General features: G+C 41.8%; 1 protein-coding gene across 1 annotated transcript in view; it reads left to right on the forward strand.

Moving 5' to 3' along the window:
* The window catches only part of TMEM184C (transmembrane protein 184C), a 560686-nt gene that overhangs the window by 183964 nt on the left and 357499 nt on the right, over positions 1-19223 (forward strand). Inside the window, exon 3 of the mRNA XM_044062246.1 lies at positions 5939-5975. Within this exon, the coding sequence (XP_043918181.1) occupies positions 5939-5975 (37 nt within the window). The remainder of the gene's footprint in view (positions 1-5938; positions 5976-19223) is intronic.

The raw sequence follows: 19223 nt of genomic DNA on the forward strand, positions 1-19223 counted from the left end.
CACCGGAGCAGAAGGAGATCCCGGTGCAGTAGAAACACCTTCGGTTGCAGAAGGTGTCTTCAGACCAACTACACTCACCATTAAATCTTATGCTAAGCTTAAAACTCCATTAAAACCAAAAAAGACTGTACATTAGTCTACAGTTCAAGGCCCCATGCCTAAGAAACAGATGCTTAAGATGGCTGAAGATTTGATTACCCTAATCAGGGGTTCCCATCTCCCTCCAGATAAAAGACCAAGACAAGAGGAAGATTATGCTTCCTCTGACCAGGTTTCAATTTCCTCAGATTCTTCTGAGGAACAGGATTACACTTTTCCCCCTTATGAAGACTCTGATGCTGAAGACTCTATTCCCTCAGGATCTCCCCCCGAAGACTACTCCTTTGGGGAGACTTTACACACCATGAGGGAAAATTTCCATTGGGAAGGACAGGACTACTCTGATTCAAAGAAAAGGCTCCGAGAGTTCCTTTTACTGCCCCAGCACAGACCACTTGCTATCCCTCCAGTTTTAGACATTGTGGATGATGTTTACTTAGAGTCTAGTCTAAATCCAGACTCTCTACCGCCTGCTCCAGCCAAACCAGACACATACTACAGAGTACCTGACTTACACAAATTCCTTTTATAAAAGCCCTGTGGCTGATCCAGAAACAATTTCCCAGGGTCCCAAAGGGCTAAAGCTTCTATGGCTAAAAATTCTGTACCCTCTGAAAGGGATTCCAGAGCCCTAGATAGATGGGCAAAGAAGATATACACCTCAGCTACTCTGGCTATGAGAACATTAAATTGTCAGTTTCACATGCTGAAATATCAGCAATTCCTAATGTCTCAATTAAAACAAAAAATGAGCACACATTCTGAACAGTCTGAATTCAAGGAAATGCAGGATTTGTTGCATGCAGCTGAACAGGTGGGCAAACATACTTTACAATGTGGATTTAATTCATTGGAAGCTTCATGTAGAGCAGCTGTTACTGGGTCTGTCATACGTAGACATGCTTGGTTAAAAGAACAAACCCTACCTGATCATGTTAAAGCAAAATTATTGGATGCACCTTTACAGCAGGATGTCTTATTTGGTGTCAAAGCAGAAGAGGTTTTAAAGAAAATGGAGGATAAGGCAAAGTCTATGCAGACGGTCAAGGATTTTTTACTGGTACAACCCCCTTGTTTCAGCATCAATTGGCCAACAAAAAACTGGCCCTTTCCAGCTTCTGCCAGATCACAGAGGGGCAAATACAGATGCCCAAGGGGCAGAGGTCAGTCCCGAGGCCCTTACAAACCTTGCCAATGGGGTACTGCTACCCAGGAGGGAGGAGAAGACAGGCCCCAAGCTAGCAGAAGACAAACACAATGACTCAACCCTCAAATTACCAAGCAAATCTCTCTTGGCAGCTCCCTTGGGAGGAAAATTAGCACTTTTTGCAGACAACTGGCACATCATCACAAAAGACAAATGGGTCCTAAACATTGTCTCACAAGGATACAGATTCCACTTTCATACCTTGCCAAGGATAAAAGGAATGCCAAACCTGCCACCGAATCAATGGGCAGAAGCACAAAAACAAATTCCAGCTCTCATGGACATGAGAGCCATTCAACAGGTACCTACACAGGAGCAAGGACAAGGATTTTACTCAAGACTCTTTCTAGTCCCCAGAAAGGACAAAGCATGGAGACCCATTCTGGATCTTTCAGTTCTGAACACCTATCTGCAAGTACCAAAATTCAAGATGCTAACACTACAGCAGCTTCTTCCCATGCTGGGCAAGAAGGCTTGGCTAGTAATGCTGGATCTCAAGGAGGCATACCTGCATGTCCCTATCAGACAAAATTGCAGAAGATACCTCCGCTTCATTGCAGGTTCAACCCATTATCAATTCTCTGCACTGCCCTTTGGCTTATCTACTGCGCCTAGGGTCTTCACAAAATGCCTGGCACCAGTAATTGCATACTGCAGACAAAGAGGAATTCAAATATATCCATACCTGGACGACTGCCTTATTCAAGCAGAAAGCAAGGACATTCTTTTAAAGCATCTGGCATTTGTCAAACACCTTCTAAGTTGCCTAGGGTACACAGTAAACGAAAATAAATCAATATTAGTGCCCTCACAAAACATAATATTCCTGGGTGCCAGCTTGAATACAATGGCCCAGATGGCTTATTTCATGCCAGACAAGCAACAACAGCTGACTCAATACTTCAAAATAATGGCAACAAAGACCCAACTCCCTGCAAGAAAAATTCTGCAGGCCTTGGGATTCATGGCATCTTGCATACTACTAATACCATTTGCAAAACTGCATATGAGGAAATTACAATGGTACCTGAAAAGTGTATGGTCTCACCACAGCCACAGCTTAGAAGCAATGATGCCACTCATTCCCTGCCTTCAACAGGAGTTTCTATGGTGGGCACAGGCATGTCACCTCAACAAGAGCCAGCCTTTCACTTTACCCACAGCCAGGCAAACTTTAACAACAGATGCATCGGACTACGCCTGGGGAGCACACATGGCAGGACAGTGCCTTCAGGGCAAATGGACTATTGATCAAAGGCATCTACATATCAATCAAAAAGAAATGCTAGCAGTACAGAATGCCCTAACAGCCTTCAAGGACCTGTTACACCCAGGACAACTAATAATAAAGATGGACAATACCACAGTCATGTGGTACATAAACAAGCAAGGGGGCACACATTCCTACCCCCTATGCAGGCAAGCAATGACCTTGTGGAACACAGCACTGTCTTACCAAGTTCAACTATAAGCACAATTCCTGCCAGGAAAGGAAAACACATTGGCAGACGACCTAAGCAGAAACATCATGGATCCCCATGAGTGGAAACTAGATCCACAAGTATTGGCAATGATAACTCAAAAATGGGGATGCCCAGACATAGATCTGTTTGCCAACCCCCAAAACTACCAACTTCAAAAATTTTGCACAAGGACATTCCACCCACAAGCTTGGAAAGTGGACGCCCTCTCATTCAGTTGGAAGACATTAACAGTGTATGCCTTTCCTACACTGCCTCTTCTAGCAAAGGTACTGCTGAAAGTCAGATTAGAGAGGCCACAAATGATACTCATTGCACCAGACTGGCCACGCCAGCACTGGTATCCAATTCTAAGGAACATGGCCCATGGCCCACCATGGATTTTACCACAAATTCCTCACCTGTTCACCCAGCGAGACAATCAGATTCTACACAGCCAGCTCAAGACTTTAAACCTGGCTGCATGGCAAATTACCTAAACAACCAGCCAACACCTCTATCCAAAGCTGTTATGGATGTCATTCTGGAGGCCAGGAGGCCTAGCACCAGGAAAACCTATTCAGACAAATGGAAAAGATTTTGCGCTTGGAACCAGGCTAAAGGCCAAAATCCCCTTGATCCAAACATTCCTCAGATTCTACAATGTTTAACTGAGATGTTGCACAAAGGACTTTCCTTTTCATCTATTAAGATCCACGCCTCAGCAATTTCAGTCCATTACAACACGGATCCTCCTTTATTTTCACATCCACTCCTAAGACAGTACCTCAGAGGGGCTAAGAACATAAGACCGCCCAGGAGAGCACCAACACCTACTTGGGATCTCAACTTCATTCTGGAAAAGCTTACACTGCCACACTTTGAACCAGCTTTTTCAGCTGATTTAAAATTTCTTTCATGGAAAACTGCCCTGCTGCTAGCAATAACTTCAGCTAGAAGAGTCTCAGAGCTACAGGCACTAATGGCAGTGGAGCCTTTCTTCATTTTTCATCAAGACAGAGTCTCTCTACGAACTAACCCTTCCTTTATGCCAAAAGTGGTATCCAGTGTGGCCCTAAACCAAACCATTCATTTGCCCACCTTTTTTCCAAATCCCCAGAACAAAGGAGAAAGACTCCTGCACTCTTTGGACATTCACAGGCAATTGCGTTACTACTTGGATAAAACTAAGGCTTTCAGAAAATCTGACCAGCTCTTTGTAGCCTATGCTGCAGGATCACAAGGAAAAGCTATCTCAAAACAGACCATTTCAAAATGGATAGGACATTGCATACGTTTCTGCTACAAGCATCATGGGAAACCGGTACCTGCTAACATTAGGTCCCACTCCACCAGGGCTACAGCTACATCAGCAGCCTTTCTCAGGGGGGTGCCAACCAAGGATATTCTGGAAGCTGCAACTTGGAGTTCAGTGCACACCTTCACCAAACACTACCACTTACCTCTATATTCTAAGACTAGAGGTGGTTTTGCCACTGCAGTTTTGCAGGGCCTACTAGCTTCTTCTAATCCTGTTTAATTCCACCACCCATCCTTAGCTTTGGGATTCAACCCAAGTGTGATGACTGCAGCAGGGTAACACGATGAACATAGTACAGTTTTGTACCTACCGTAAATGTAGATGTTCGAGTGTTCACCCTGATGCAGTCCAGGTTACCCTCCCTCTATCCCCTCTGAACTAACTAGACTTATCTTTTTCTTTCTATCCTATACAACCTCTGTGGTGTATTTGCTTGTGACTAAAGGTATTGTTTTATTTTTATATGTATATTTTTATATAGCAATATGTACTGCCTACCTATTGGGGGCACCTGACATCTGGGGCAAGAAAAACTGAAGAAAATGGCATTGGATGCCTCTTGTATATCCCTGGCGCACTGACGTCAGGGAAGAAGCGACAGCAACCGACGCCGGACCAAGACTTTGGAACTCTGGCCGACTGCGGGACCGCCTGATGGCAGGATAACCCAAGTGTGATGACTGCAGCAGGGTGAACACTCGAACATCTACATTTATGGTAGGTACAAAACTGTACTTTTTGTTTGTGTCTTTCGGCTTTTCCCGGTTAGGGGTCGCCACAGCGGAACTCCGGTCCGCTTATGATTGGCAGTAGAGTTTTACGTGCTGGCTTGCCGGGCCTAACGCACAACCTTCAACGAAGGAACGCCCGTTCACGCATGTCGCCACACAGAAGACGCTCTAACTGAGGATCGAACGGGCAACGTCTAACTGTGAGGCGACAACGCTACCTTGATATTCATTATTTTCCTGCATTTATCCCCCAACTTGTCTGCACTCAGCATTCCAAGTTCCAGTATTTCTATACAGAGTCTGTTTTGGGGAGCCATTTAGGAGCAAAATGAGATGTTCATTATGATCTAATAATGGGTAGTCCCTTGATTAGTTTTGACCAGTTATGTTGTGGTTTAGGACCGAGAATTATTCATCATGTTCTTATAGTGAAGTGTTGTAGGACATCTGCTCAAATTATTCCATTTGTAAGTAATTTTAATCACATAGCTTTTTGCTTGCTAAACCCAGTTTCTAAACACAGTTGTGTAAAGAGAAAAAAAAGTGTGTCAGAGGGTGGCTTTAACCCGCAGCCCTGACTATAGTATAGAACAAGAAAGAGAACAAATTGGATTGACCAGCCAGTCATTTTCTGCCACTGTATTTCACTACCTAGTTCAGGTTTGGATCATGATCCACTTTGAGCTGTGAAATCATAATATCCCCAGCAGCAAATTGGATGAGTCAGTCACTTTCCGAAACCGGGGGGGGGGGGGGGGGTGACAGTTTTTGCAAGGGTCCAAGCCCCCATTTAAATCCCCATTTAGGGACTTTGCCCCTCCCCTAACTCTATGGATATCCATACGTTGTGAAAAAAGAAATTCCTAGTAAACTTGAAAAAAAAGTCTTAACAGCAGTCTTGCAGTAGACCCAGTAACTGTAAAACCATTTCAAGGAGTTGAGATCGGGAAGAAAACATTCTTTAAGTTGCATGTTATAATTAACTGGCAAAACATGTTTAATGTTTTTTTTTAACATTGTGTTGTGTGATTTATAGAATTTTGTAGCATTTTGTGATGCATTGTTTGCAAATAGAGCTGCTTGGTTATGATTATTATTAAACATTTCTCTTTATTTTTAGGATTTTATGGATGGTGCCTATATACAGTATAGACAGTGTAAGTGCTTTTTTCCTTATCTTTTGATACATTGAAGTCTGGTGTTGAACATAGTATAGTACAAGGTACTCTACACCACAAAAGACAGATAAATTATACTGACACCAGGCAATGAATGATTTTCTTACAGGGTTTTTATTATCGAGATGGAGATTAGAACATACTTTTCTGTCTGAGGAAGGTGCATAGTGACTTCAGAAGCTATGAAGTGCTGTCACTGGGTAGATTCATTAACATGTCCACAGTTACAATTACAATGGTGATTATACACAAATCCCTGAAATCACCTTTATCATTTTATGCATGTTTTTCTTACAGATCCAGTTTTTACTCTCAGATTCAGAAAATAGTTACTTCTAAAGAACATTGTTATATGTCTGATGCCTTAGAATATCACTTTACATTGTTGTCTGATCATACCCCATTTATGTTAAAACTGCATCTTCTAAGGAATATTTTTTGATAGCTTTGGATGAGGACAATTCTAATACTAAACTATGGGACATGTTTATATTAGATGTATGGAGTTACTTGGGATTATGCTGGTATCACTTTAGAAATATTATGCAGAAATACTCTGTTTACAAAAACAAATATTGTCAACTCACATGCATTTGGTGGAGCAGAGTCCAGAAGCAGAACAGCAAATACAAGATCTCCGGAACAACTTAGAATCTGAGATTTGGCAACAGGCTTCTGAAAGTATACTCTGTAAAGTCAAGATTAACAAACCAGGTAGGATGCTGGCTACTCTTAAGGGGATGGTTGACTCTTTTGCCAGTTTCTGTGCTTATTTTTTATAAAAAGAAGTTTGTAAATTGTCTGTATATGGTTTGAGGGCATACCTAGATCAGTTAGCTCTTACGGATGTTTTTTCAGGATCAGGCAAACTGTTTTTTAGTTAGTCACCAGTGAGGAGGTGAAATAGATGTTGAGAGATTAAGCAATGGGCCAGATGGACTGCTTTTGGGGATTTTTTTCTTGTTAAAGAAAGAAAAAATATAGACAACTTTAACCAACTAACAAAATTCTATTTTGTCCACAGGTATAGTCCCATTCTTCTAGAAACAGGCCATCATAATCTGTAATGCTAAAGCAAGGGGGGATCCTACTTGTGTTGATTCTTTCTTTCAGACCTATATCTGGTTTTGAACCATAATTAGGAAATGTTCACACACTTCTGGCAAAAATTCTTACTGTGGTTCATACCACACCTGATTTATCTAGAGCAGACAGGGTTTGTGCCTGGACATCTACTTTTGATATATTGATTAAAACTCCTATTGATTGATGATATAAATAGAAACTGATAGCTAGGTTAGATGCTGTGAAAATGTTTTTGGACAGATAACCTGGGTGTTTTTGTTTGGGAATTTGGAGTATCTCGACCTTCTAGATAAGTTTGTTAGCCTGTTATGGAGCCCTTTATATTGGGGCTATAGTAAGGCTAAATAAAGGAGCTAGGGTCTCTGTCAGACTTCATGTAGTAAGGGGAACAAAGCGGGGGCATCCTCTTTCGCCACTTTAACAAGACCAAGAATGAAAAGTATATATGTAAGGAGGCAGGGTGGACCATTCATGGTCAGCAATTTAAAATTTCTATTTATTCCAGTGACGACCTTGTCTGACCCAGGCAACAATTTAAAAATAATTTTTGATCAACAAGTCATTTTTGTTAAGTTGTAAGTCTATAAAATTAACCATCTAAAACAAACACTGTTAGAATTAATTACATCCTTAAGCTGAGGTATTCATAAGTTTCCATTTTCTCGGCAATCCAAATAATTTGACCTGTCTAGGGGTAAAAATAGGGGCAACTTCAGCTGCTATAATGGAACTAACTCATAGGGAAATACTTGAAAATTTTATCTTTTTACAGATGGAAAACTTATCTCTCTGAATACACCCCAAAGAATTTAATCAGTGTCATGGTATGTTCTTTACACACATTAGATGGTCTTTATTTGTCTCACTCTGCAAGTTTCTTTAACAAGCTTTGAAGACCAGTCACTGATTTATATGGGAAAGAAATGAGTCTAGAGTAACTGATAATGTGTACCTTTCCCTTGATGAACAGGGGATTAGGCTCCCAAGATTTTGAGGACTGTGTTAGAGTAGCATAAGAAGCTTCATTCTATTCCAGTTAGTGATTATCTTGATGCCTGGAAATCAGACCTATTGACCTTTTAGGACAATTGGGGATATTCAGGGATTTAAAAAGTCAGGAAAAGGTGAGAAATATCCTTTAGACTTGTTAGTAAAATCAGTGTATTGTTTACAGATTTGGTGAAGATGATTATAAAGGAAACAAGTACAAGTAGGTGGATGGGTGATTTATTGCCAGTATGGAAAGCTAAGATGTGGGGGGATTGAGTCCTAGAATTAATGAATATCTTAAGAGTTGTAACTGTCTTATGCTTTGGGAACATATACTTAAAAACCGAAAACATGAACCTGGAAGAGTTTACTGAATTTTTTGAACCTAGAGGAGATTTTAGAGCTACATTTGAGGAGTTGATACAGCATTTAAGAAAATTTATGCTAGTATCCATAGAATAAGCCGACTGGTCTTTGTGGGAATCTTGGTTTCCTGATATGGGGTGTTATATTAAATTGGTGATGGTTAGCAGTATTTACAGAATATTAGGAAGAAAGGAGGAAACCATGAAATTCAATCTGATGTGCAAAAAGGAGCTAAAGATGCAAAAAAAAAAAAAAAAAAAAAAAACTCCTGGCCTCTGAAAGTGTTTAATTATAGCTCTTTGATATATCCCGAGGTCAAGTAAATTTAGATTTTCTGCTTGAAAGTGCCTCTTTAAATACGTCTACATGCTTTCATGACTAATGGGAAGTTTCAGACTACCAAAGAGTAACGGAAGTGTGGAGAGGACTGGAATTGGTTGCACAATTTTTTTGCTTCTAACTCCTTGCACTGATTGTTAGTGTCAGCTGCCATCAGCTCTTCTCTTGTTCACTGGGTGTACTGGACATGCTTTATCTTCCTCCAGGCTCAACCCGACCCATGAATGGTGTAAGTGAGGAGATAGAGGATGATGGTGCAGCATCAGACTGCTGCCAAGGATTGTACCTTAATCTCATCCCTCCCCACAGCAGCCTTGCAACCTATGGAAGGTCCATGTGCACTTCTGTGCATGTGCAGCCTCCCAACCAAGTAATGTATTGCTTGCAGCATGCGGCTTTCCTGTCTGATAATGCAGCTATTGCAGTGAACCCAAGTAGCCTTTCTCATTCCAGGATGGGTAAGCTGGTGTCAGACGCTCACTCCTATCTTCTTCCTGTCCATTCCTGTTAAGTGCCCATGCCATTAGTCTAACCCGGGTCATTAGGGATAAAGTAAGGACTATATATCCCTCTATGCCTTCCAAATGGACAATCAGTATTTAGGACTGTCCACAGTTTGGTACACTTTCAACTGAAGTTAGCAGGTGGTATGGAATAAATTACAGTCCAGCCAAATTATGCTTACCATGCCTCTCTTCCTTACAGGAATGGAGTTTGCCTCTATAGTCAACACAAAGAGAGAGAGAGAGTTATGACATCTTTTGGTATTAATGGCTAAAAAGGCAGTCATCTGTAACTGGAAGTCAAAAGATTATAAATAATGAAATTTGTAACTTAAAGTTGTTGCAGTAGATGATCGCACTAAGAGTAGTGATAGCAAAGAGGTAGTACCGGTTATTTAATTTCCTCCATAATTAGAAAAATGTGGATCTGTGCGATGTTTGCTTAATATATTCTTAAGGAGAAATTTTGTGAGGTAGAAGTTCTAGACTAATTTTTATTTTTCGTGAACTTGTAACTTTTAATACAATGTCAATAAGTAATTAAGAAGGGGTGGTTTAAGACTCATTGCTCTGTAATTGACTTGTTGATTTCAGTTGAAATTATGTTAGTTCAGGCATCATTTAGGTAATTGAAAAGGTCAACCAGTCGACTGCTGTGTTCAGTTAAAAATAAAAAAAAAGTGTGAAAGGTAAATTTGTGCAATTGTATGACAGATCTCTGATTGAATCTGATATGCTGTTGTGTAAGTTTATGATTCATCTGGGATTGGGAATAGGCATTTTCCCCACTGTTGTGTGATTTTTGGAGTTGGTATAATTAAAGAATTGGGGGTGTGGGGGGCCGTACCTCTCAATCTGCATACCTTGAAAATAGTTACAAAGGCCCTTGAAAAATAGGAACATAATCTGGGCATGTAATTAGCATAAAATATGAGTACCAAATAACACACACCTCTTCCCATTTCGAGTAATAATGTGGGAAACTACTCAGAAACATATGTTTTCAAAAACAGAATGATAAAAAAATATGGAAAAATATAAGCAAACTTATCAAAGACACTATCTAATCTATAGGCTTTAATGTACTGTATCTCAAAATTCTGCTACACAAGGTCATTTATTTTTGCTTGATAAAAAAGGAGTTGTAAGATTTGTGTGTATTCTTTCTTTAAACCATTGTTATTCTAGTCTGCTTTTCTGTGCATTGGACAGCTTCTGAATTCACATGTGATGAGTGGGGTAGAATTCAAAAAATTGTGCGAAGAGGTAAATCAAGCCCAAAAATAGGGATAATACCTCTAAATGTAGGGACTTCCTAAATCAGGCCTGACATTATTAATGTTCCTCCAAAACAAGGACAGCTGAGATCCCTGGTTGAATGTGCAGGGCCCCTGCAGAAAATCACAGATTTCTGTTAATTTGTATGGTGTAGTGTGTTAGCATTTGTGTTGAATGTGAGTGTGCTTTAATGTGTTTTGATTGAGTGTGGAATGTTTACTGGCATGAATTGTGGTGTTTGATATCTTGCGGCTTAGAAGTTTTTTTGCTCGCATGTCTTATGATCATTTGTTTATTGAATTAGTCAATATACAGCTGTTAATTCATAAGAACAGCATGCTCAGGAAAATGGAATTATATGTAATATAAATGAGAAATTATTTTTGTAAGTTCTGTGGCTGATGTTAATATTAAATAAAAACATGTTTAAAGATCTTACTAATAAATTTAATGATAAAAAGAGATGAGAAAAATAATAATGTTCCACTGCAGTAAGTCCTTTAGTAACGGTACTTTTTGAGCTTCTTTTTTGTAGATTGCAGGAATTAATTTTTGCCCTAGAACCTGGAAGCTCCTACAATTAGAGCAGTACACCAAGGCTCTCCCTTCCATTTATCTTGTACTAATACTACCAAACTAATTTAGATGTGCATCTGAATAGCTTTAAGTTAATCGAACCAGCAGGTCAAACTACGAGCTTAAGATATTCTTCAAAATGCTGCAAAAGATTCTGCTGTATAATCATAAAAACGACACAGCGACTCTTGGTTCTAATTCAAATGAGATTCTCCTTTATTGGGTGATCTTTACAGAATTTAGATAAGCACATTTGCTATACAGAAGAATTAAGATTGCAAGCTTACATTAACCCAGCTGATGTCCATTACCATAACGGTGTCTGTAAAAAAATCCCTCCTAAAAATCTAAAACAAGTCACATAGATAAAACAGTCTGTAAAAACTACAAGAAAAAACTGACCAGGCTAAGGTTTTCGCAGTGTGATTCCTTAAAAAAACTCTTGTGCTAGAGGCTCATGGGATATATGCAAATAAACCCATCAAGGACATCCTGTGTTTAAGATATGCAGATCTCACACACTTTATCCTGTTATTAGACCCCAAAGGGTGCAGTAGGTTGAAATGGAGAGTATGGACAGAAAAATCATGTTTGTATAAAAATAAAGAAGTAAAAATAAGCATTTTTCAGTCATACAAGTCCATGTGCTTTCACAGACCTAACTTCTAACTACAGTAAGACATTAAGTGACTATCTTGGGGAGTGATAAACAAAATTTCAATGAGTAATTAGGAAAAACAATCTCTTTTACTCTCAGTAATAGGTGTGATGGTGAAGCTTCCTTAGGTTTAGTATGCTGGTTATGGATATGTGAGAGTTCAGTCGAGGGGGCTGCTGGCATTGAGCCTAATCTGCCATTCAGGATGTTCATCATGTTTCACTGTTGCAGTCATTACTCTTGGGTTATCCTGCTGGCAGGCTACCCTCAGTCGGCCAGAATTCCAAAGTCTAGGTCCGGCATCGGTTGCTGTCGCCTCTTCCCTGACGTCGGTGCGCCAGGGGTTTAAAAGATGCAGCTGACGCCATTTTCTTCAGTCTTTCTTGCCACGCGGTGCCCGAAGCAAAAGCAGTTCGCAAGTGCCGGTCGGCCGACTCCTGAGATTTTCAAATCCGAATTTCAGAACCGAAGTCTTCATTAAAGCTAAGTACCCGTTGGAAACTTTTTCTTGCTCCAGACCGATGTCAGAAAAAGTTAACAATTGTATTTCTTGTGGGAAGCAAATACCTCATAAGGATTTTCACTCTTACTGTATCCCTTGCCTAGGCCCTGATCACAATGTTGCTAGCTGTCGGTTTTGCACTAGATTTAACCAACGCACTGTTAAGCGTCGGTTTGATTTTGCATTTCATTACTTTGGCCGAAGATTTAATTATATAATGCCGTCGGACAGCCGACAACCGGAATTTACAAAAAATGCAAGGAAAAGGATAGGCATCCGAGGTCCAAAACCGATGACGAGGCCTCTGCTAGGTCAGTCGCCGGTTCTCAGTGAGGCACTTTCGCAGACCTGGCGCCCGCTACCTCAGAGCCACAGGCCGCTTCCGACTCCCACATGGAGCCGACTGGACCTCTGGATACTCAAGGTATTGGACACTCGGAAATCATTCCTTCAGATGGGCCACAGCCGCTGAGCAGGCATCGGCTTCTGAGGGTGTCTTCAGACCTACACAACTATATATTAAGCCATCTTCAGCTTCAAAGACTAAAGCAGCTCTAAAGACAAAGAAACAAGTACAGCATTCTCCTACTCAGTCTACCATGCTTAAAAAACAGATGCTCAAAATGGCTGAAGACCTAATTACTTTGATCAGGGGCTCCCATCCCCCACCTGATAAGAGGAATAGGCAAGAGACAGAGTATTGTTCTTCTGATCAGGTTTCTATTTCCTCGGATTCCTCTTCTGAACAGGATTACTCCATGCTTCCCTATGAGGATTCTGATGCTGAAGAATCCATTCCTTCAGCCTCTCCTCCTGAGGATTATTCTTTTAGGGAAACCCTGCATACCATGAGGGAGCATTTCCACTGGGAGAGCCAAGAGTTTTCTGAATCTAAGAAAAGACTCAGAGACTTTCTGCTACTTCCTCAGCACAGACCCCTTGCTATTCCACCTGTTTTAGACATTGTAGATGATGTATTTTCAGAGTCCAGCCTGTCCCCTGACTCTTTACCCCCTGCACCTGCTAAGCCAGATACTACAGGATCCCGGATTCTCATAAATTCCTATATAAAAACCCCACTGCTGAGCCAGAAACTATATCTCAGGGTCCCAAAGGGGTTAAAGCTTCCACTGCAAAAAACCCTGTCCCCTCTGATAGGGATTCTAGGGCTCTAGACAGATGGGTGAAAAAAGTCTACACTTCTGCTACCTTGGCTGTAAGGGCTTTAAATTGTCAGTTTCATATGCTTAAATATCAGCAATATTTAATGTCACTGCTTAAACAGAAATTGTTGACAAATACTGAATGTTCAGAGAACAAGGAATTGCAGGATTTATTGCATGCAGCTGAACAAGTGGGAAAGCATACTTTGCAATGTGGTTATGATTTCACTGGAGGCCTCATGCAGGGCTGCTGACACAGGTTCTGTTATTAGAAGGCATGCTTGGTTAAAGGAACAGAATCTGCCTGATCATGTTAAAGCAAAATTATTAGATGCACCAAATTATTAGATGCGCCATTGCAGCATGATACTTTGTTTGGTACTAAAGCAGAAGAGGTTTTGAAAAAAAATGGAGGATAAAGCAAAATCCATGCAGACAGTCAAGGATTTCTTACAGGTACAGCCACCCAGGTTTAGCAGGAACTGGCCTTCTAAAAATCTGTCCTTTCCAGTGTCAGACAGACCACAAAGAGGCAGATACAGGCGTCCCAGAGGCAGATCTCAGCCCCAAGGCTCATACAGGCCTAAACAATGTGGTGCTCCTACCTCCAAAAGCGGAGAAGACAAATCACAACCTTACAGGAAACAGTCCCAATGACTTTCCTCTGCCAGATCCAAGCACTTTTCTTTTGGCAGCCCCCTTAGGGGGAAAACTAGCACTTTTTTCATCAAATTGGCAAATGATTACCCAAGACAAAGGGGTCCTGAACATAGTGTCCCAAGGCTACAGGTTCCATTTTCACACTCCACCAAGGTCAAAAGGTATGCCAGACCTGCCACAAAATCAATGGGCAGAGGCGCAAAAACTAATCACAGCCCTCATGGACATGAGGGCCATTCAGCAAGTACCACAACAAGAGCAGGGGCAAGGATTTTACTCCAGACTTTTCCTAGTACCCAGGAAGGACAGATCCTGGAGGCCAATACTGGACCTGTCTATATTAAATACGTTTCTGGAAGTTCCAAAATTCAAAATGTTGACTCTACAGCAGTTACTGCCCATGCTGGGCAAGAAGGCTTGGCTCGTAACTTTGGACCTAAAAGAGGCATACCTGCATGTCCCAGTCAGACAATCTTGCAGAAGATGCCTCGGATTCATAGCTGGATCAATGCATTACCAATTCTCTGCACTGCCCTTTGGCTTATCTACTGTGCCCAGGATATTCACAAAGTGCCTAGCTCCAGTCATTGCATTTTGCAGGCAAAGAAATATTCAAATATACCCATACCTGGACGATTGTCTAATTCAGGCAGAAAGCCAGGACATACTTTTGAATCATCTGGCCATTGTACAAAGGGTGCTAACTTGTCTGGGGTACACCATAAATGAAAAGAAATCACACCTGGTACCCTGTCAACAAATTATATTCCTTGGAGCAAGCTTGAATACAACTTCCCAGATGGCTTTCCTCACGCCAGATAAACAAATTCACTTGACAACCCACTTCAAACAAGTGGCCACAAAAACCCTGCTATCTGCAAGGCAAATACTACAAGCCTTGGGGTTCATGGCCTCCTGCATTCTTCTTATTCTATATGCAAGACTGCATATGAGGAAACTACAATGGTATCTAAAAAGCCTATGGTTTCAACATTCTCATGGTCTAGAAGGAATGATTCCTATCATACCTTGCCTACACCTAGAATTCCTTTGGTGGGCAGAGGCCTGCCACCAAAACAAGGGACTACCATTCACACTACCCCCTGTCACCCAAACCCTAACAACAGACGCATCAGCCTATGCATGGGGGCTCACCTGGCAGGGAAGTGCAGTCAGGGCAAATGGAACCCAAGTCATGTGCACCTGCATATCAATCAAAAAGAAATATTAGCTGTACAGAATCCTCTGACAGCCTTCAAGGACCACATTCTTCCAGGACAATTAATGGTAAAGACGGACAACACCACTGTAATGTGGTACATAAACAAGCAGGGGGGTACACATTCTTACCCCCTCTGCAGACTAGCCATGGCATTGTGGAACACAGCCCTAAGCTACTAAGTCATCTACAAGCTCAATTCCTGCCAGAAAAACTAAATACACTGGCAGACGAACTAAGCAGAAACCTCATGGACCCACACGAGTGGAAACTGGGGCCAAGAATTTTCAACATGTTGACAAGCAAATGGGGGAGCCAAGATATAGACCTGTTTGCCTCCTCCCAGAACTATCAGTTGGACAAATTTTGCACAAGGACTCCCCACAAACAGTTTATGCCTTTCCTCCTCTGCTCTCCAAAGTACTACTAAAGATCAAACAAGACAAACCAAGGACAATTTTGATTGCACCAGACTGGCCACGCCAACACTGGTACCCTCTTTTGCGCAGTGCATCACTGTTGGCCCCATGACACCTGCCTCAGACTCCTACCCTATTGTCTCAGCAGGAGAACCAGATTCTGCACCCTCAGCTTCAATCACTGAACCTAGCAGCCTAGCAAATTACCTAATCTCTCCTTTACCATCCCTCAGTAAACCAGTGATGGATATCATTTTAGAGACAAGGAGGCCTAGTACTAGAAAATCTTATGCTGAAAAATGGAAAAGATTCTGTGCCTGGAACCAATCTCAAGGGATGAGCACAGCAGTGCCCAATTTACCTCAGATTTTACAATACTTAACTGAGATGCTTCACAAGGGCCTGTCTTTCTCCTCCATCAAAATTCATGCCTCGGCCATTTCAGCTCATTATAACACAGACCCGCCCCCTTCACTTATCCACTGCTCAAGCAGTTGCTCAGAGGGGCCAAAACTTTACAACCATCCAAGAGAGCTCCAACTCCAGCCTGGGACCTTAACTTTGTATTGGAGAAACTCACTCTTTCTCCTTCGAGCCAGCTGCTACTGCAGACTTAAAATTCCTTTCTTGGAAAACAGCTTTTCTTTTAGCAATCACTTCAGCAAGAAGGGTATCTGAATTACAGGCCCTTATGGCAGTGGAGCCTTTCATCATCTTTCATGCGGACAGGGTGTCCCTCAGGACCAATCCCTCCTTCATGCCCAAGGTGGTATCCAGTGTGGCCCTTAATCAGTCCATTCATTTGCCAGCCTTCTTCCCTAATCCAAAGAACAAAGGGGAACGGATACTGCACTCCTTAGATGTGCACAGACAACTTAGATTCTACTTGGACAGGACTAAACCTCAAATGAAATCTGTACAACTGCTGGTGGCATTTGCTGCAGGGGCAGAGGGAAAGGCTATTTCAAAGCAAACCATTTCTAAATGGATAGGCCATTGTATTCATTTCTGTTACAAGCACCGTGGAAAACATGTCCCACAGGGGATCAGATCACACTCAACCAGGGCTGCATCTACCTCTACAGCCTTTCTAAGAGGCGTCCCTACCAGGGACATCCTAGAAGCTGCTACCTGGAGTTCTGTATATACTTTTACCAAGCATTACCATCTGCCAATTTTCTCTAAATCCAGAGCTGGCTTTGCCACTGCAGTCTTGCACGGCCTTTTAGCTGGTCCTAATGCCATCTGATTTCCTCCTCCCATCCTTAGCTTTTGGAATCTACCCAAATGTGATGACTGCAACAGTGAAACACAAAAGAACATAGTACTGTTGTGTACACTTACCGTAAATGTAGATGTTAGAGTGTATTCACTGTTGCAGTCCTGGTTACCCTCCCTCCAGCCCCCTTACTTCTTTTGGCTATACCTTTACTCTCTTTTACTATGCTCAAAAGCTTTTTGGTGTATTTGCTTTTTTTTTTGGAGGTATAACCATGTATATTGAGATTTAATTGCTTCCCATTAGGGGGGCACCTGACATCTGGGGTAAGAAAAACTGATGTAATGGCGTCGGCTGCATGTTTTATACCCCTGAAGACCTGACGTCACTGAAGAAGGGACAGCAACTGACGCAGGCCCCAAGACTTTGTTAATCAGGCCGACTGAGGGCTACTGCAAGCAGATAACCCAAATGTGATGACTGCAACAGTGAATACACTCGAACATCTACATTTATAGTAAGTGTACATAACTGTACTTTTTAGTTTGTTAGGAGGTATTTTTACAGACACTCTTATGGTAATAGACATCATCTGGGTTAATGTAAGCTTGCACTCTTAATTCCACAGTTTAACAAGTGCACTCACCTAGCTTCTGAAAAGATCACACAATAAAAGAGATTCTCATTTGAAGAAAAAGAACTAAGAGTCACCGTGTCGTTTTTATGATTGTACAGGAGACTCTTTTGCAACATTTTGAAAAATAAAAATCTCTTAAGATCTATGTTAAGCTTGGAGCTCGACCTGCTGGATCAGTTAGCTTAAAGCTATTTGGACACGCGTCTAAATTAGTTTGGTGGTATCGGTACAAGATACACGCAAGGGAGAGGCTTGGGGTATTGCTCTGATCATAGGCGCTTCCAGGTGCTACAGAAAAATTTGTGTTTGAGAACCACAAGAAGCTGCTGACCCCAGGACCCAGCAACAGATCTTTGGACCTATCTTCATGCACAGGGTACCCACAAGCATATAGAACATAGAAACACCGAATCTGGATAGAAAGAGTGGAGCTAATTAAAGACATCCTACAACAACCATCCCTTGATGAGGAATCCTGAACAGATGAACACCCTAATGAGGTGGACGAAGAAAGAAGCACACTGAATGACTGAAGAACATACTCTGCCATCAAGCAAATGCAGTGAGAAGCGGCCTACCTGACAAGCTGCCTCAAAAGAAGAATTGTACCTAAAGGACTGAGGATCCATAAGGAGCTCTACTGCAAATACAAGAATGATACCATCCAGAAAATGTCTGACAAAGTACTCACAGAAGCCGGACTTAAATTAGTAGAAATCCTACTAGCCCACAATGCGTCTCAGCAAGAAAAACTCCACAAGGATCTAAACCATTTAGATCAGAGGATCTGTAGCTAAATGGAGGTTAAAACAAAAATCGACCCAGTCATTGAAAAGGTACAAATCCTGGATAACAACCTTAGATAGAAGAAACAGCAAAAGCTGTACAGGGACTCCATACAAGAACAAAATACATTGCCACAATTCCCAACAGGACATAAACACCATCAGGTCATTACAGGCATGAGGAACGGACCCAGCAACAATACAGGCACAGCCAGCACCCCACCACCCCGGATTCCAACAACAAACAAGGAACCTCCGAACAGGTCACCGGTCAGATTTTTTGGCATGCCAGGGATTCACGCAGACTGGATCCAACGTCCATCACCAAGACCACAGATGCTCATCACAGGCCCCCAGCAAGGAGGCAAACTCCGGCAAACATCCATACCAGAGAAACCTACGACCCAAGACTCAACATCACCCCAGTCAAAAACAACCAAAGCAAAGATGGATCATGGCAAGGAAAAAGGGACCTAAAATATCTCTGGGTCCCTCCAATGGATCTTGCAGACCAAAGATCAGCCAACAACCACAGCCAGGTAACAAGGTCTGGAACATTCTGAGAATATTTACAAAAATAGAGCTCAACATCCTCAAGAAAGGTTTGACATTCGTTTTGCACAAAAGAGGGGATATAGTCCAATTTATAATTGACCTAAAAATGTTCTGTCAGAAGGTGAACATGAAAATCTTTTTCCATGACATAGAAGATGACTCCAAGAGAGAAAAGTGGGCCAAACCTAGCAGCTTCTCTGCACCCCCACATCAGAGTCAGCCTTCACATCCAAATGTGAGGCCAAAATAAGAAAAGCACTCTCAAAACCACC

Source organism: Protopterus annectens, chromosome 2.part1, assembly GCF_019279795.1.
Source record: "Protopterus annectens isolate FY-2018-M chromosome 2.part1, PAN1.0, whole genome shotgun sequence".
NCBI classification, from domain to species: domain Eukaryota; kingdom Metazoa; phylum Chordata; order Ceratodontiformes; family Protopteridae; genus Protopterus; species Protopterus annectens.